This window comes from Tupaia chinensis, unplaced genomic scaffold, assembly GCF_000334495.1.
Source record: "Tupaia chinensis unplaced genomic scaffold, TupChi_1.0 Scaffold138665_1, whole genome shotgun sequence".
In the NCBI taxonomy this organism is placed as follows: Eukaryota; Metazoa; Chordata; class Mammalia; order Scandentia; family Tupaiidae; genus Tupaia; species Tupaia belangeri.
The window spans coordinates 1,019,011-1,021,345 of NW_006198557.1; the positions used below are offsets into that span (position 1 = coordinate 1,019,011).

Genomic DNA, 2,335 nt, shown 5'->3' on the forward strand with positions numbered 1-2,335 from the left:
CCGGTGAGCACATACACCCTATAGCAAGAACTTTTTTTTTTTTTAAGAGAGATTTTTGCTATAGGGTGCATGCACTCGTCGGAGAGACAGAAAGTGAGAAATTACCTCCTGGGAAGTGGGGGCGTGGAATAACCACGCCACAATCCCTTTTCCATTCTCTCAGGATTTGAGGCATGTCCGCACGTGTACCCAGCATGAGGTGTAAGTCATGTCCAGGACTCGAACCATGGTCGATTAAGTAGGAGTCCTGCAGCATAATCATTATGCCATCTGCTGGTCCCAGCAAGAGCTATTAATATATTTTTTTAAAGAATTATTTTTATTTCATTTTTATTTATTCATTTAATTTACTTTTTAACTTGACCAAAGAGAGAGACAGAGAAAGCAAGCCGCCAGATCTGGGACTCGAACTATAATCAGCCATGTGGGAGTGTCCAGTATCCTAGTCAGCCATGTGGGAGTGTCCAGCGCCTTAACCTCCACACCACCTGCTGGTCCCCTAAGAACTATTAATATTTAAAAAAAAAAAGAGAGAGAGAGAGAGAAGAGAGACAACTTGTGCTACGGGGAAGTGAGGTCATGCTGGAGGAAGAGGGGTGGGGCAGAGGTGATGGGGTTGATTGCACGAGGTCGAGGTCGTGTGGGCTGCAGGGAGGACTGGGGCTTTGCCCTGGGGTTCTGAGCAGAGGCGGGACTGTCCTGATGCACGTGTGCTGGACACCTGTGGGTGAGGAGGTGAGGACGGAAGCTGGCGACCAGAGCCCGGAGGCTGGTGTGGATGTTTCCTGGGCCCGTCTTCCCGGCAGTGACTGGAGGCCCCCGGGCTGGGGTGCAGCCCAGTCGGGGCAGGCTGTATCCCAGAATGACGGCCACCCCTGGTCCCTGCCCGCAGGCCCGCGTGGAGCGCATGGAGCAGTTCCAGAAGGAGAAGGAGGAGCTGGACAGGGGCTGCCGCGAGTGCAAGCGCAAGGTGGCCGAGTGCCAGCGGAAGCTGAAAGAGCTGGAGGTGGCCGAGGGCGCCAAGGCGGAGCTGGAGCGGCTGCAGGCCGAGGCCCAGCAGCTGCGCAAGGAGGAGCGGAGCTGGGAGCAGAAGCTGGAGGAGATGCGCAAGAAGGAGAAGAGCATGCCCTGGAACGTGGACACGCTCAGCAAGGACGGCTTCAGCAAGGTGTGCGCCTGCGCGGGCGGGAGGGCGGTGGGGGAGGCCGGCACGCATGCGCGGGTGGTGCGCGTTGGGGGGCGCTGGGCGGCGCACGGGGAGCAGCACGCATGCGCGGGGCTGCTTGGCACGCAACTTGAGGGAAGGGGAAGGCCACGCAGGTCAAGTCAGATTAGGAGGGTGTGGACAAGCGGGGAGAAGGGTCCCCCTGGCAGGGGGACAGGGTTAGGGGGTCAGATGGATGAAACACCCCACCAGATGGGCTGGGCTTTGCGGCCCAGGCCCCCGCGGCCCCGCTCCCGGCGCCCCGCAGCCATGCCCCAGCCCACTCCCCTTCTCGCCCCACCACAGAGCATGGTCAATACCAAGCCCGAGAAGGCGGAGGAGGACTCGGAGGAGGTGAGGGAGCAGAAACACAAAACCTTCGTGGAGAAGTACGAGAAACAGATCAAGCACTTCGGTGAGTTGGTCTGGGCTGGAGCGAGGGGCGCCCCGGGGATTGGCCCCTGGCCTCCAGGGCCGCTGCGGCACCTGACCCCTCCCCGCAGGCATGCTGCGGCGCTGGGATGACAGCCAGAAGTACCTGTCGGACAACGTCCACCTGGTGTGCGAGGAGACGGCCAACTACCTGGTCATCTGGTGCATTGATCTGGAGGTGGAGGAGGTGAGTGGAGCCGGCCGGGGTGGGGCGGAGCCTGCGCCGCCCAGAGACCGTGACGTCCAGTGCTCTCCGGCAGAAATGCGCGCTCATGGAGCAGGTGGCCCATCAGACCATAGTCATGCAGTTCATCCTGGAGCTGGCCAAGAGCCTGAAGGTGGACCCGCGCGCCTGCTTCCGGCAGTTCTTCACGAAGATTAAGGTAGGGGCTCAGGGCCCCACAGGTGACTAGGCCTGGGGCCATTTGACCTCGTGCCCCTGTGATCCGAACACCAGAGTTGGGAGTGGTGGGTCTTTGCGGGATATTGAATATGGGGCCCAGGGGTTTACATGGGGTTAAGGGACACAGCTAAGGACACATCCTGTTTTTCTTTTTTCTTTTTTAAATTTATTATTATCATAATCTCATTTACATTACACTGAATCACATTTTTTTAAAGAATTATTTAATTCCATTTTTTATTACTTTTTTAAAAGTTATTTTATTTAACTTTATTTTTAATTTGAACAGAGGGAAA

General features: G+C 56.9%; 1 protein-coding gene across 1 annotated transcript in view; it reads left to right on the forward strand.

Annotated features, from left to right (window-relative positions):
• Positions 1-2,335, forward strand: part of CDC37 (cell division cycle 37, HSP90 cochaperone) — a 13,996-nt gene that overhangs the window by 8,719 nt on the left and 2,942 nt on the right. Inside the window, exons 2-5 of the mRNA XM_006161546.2 lie at positions 893-1,168; positions 1,511-1,619; positions 1,708-1,823; positions 1,897-2,019. Of these exons, the coding sequence (XP_006161608.1) occupies positions 893-1,168; positions 1,511-1,619; positions 1,708-1,823; positions 1,897-2,019 (624 nt within the window). The remainder of the gene's footprint in view (positions 1-892; positions 1,169-1,510; positions 1,620-1,707; positions 1,824-1,896; positions 2,020-2,335) is intronic.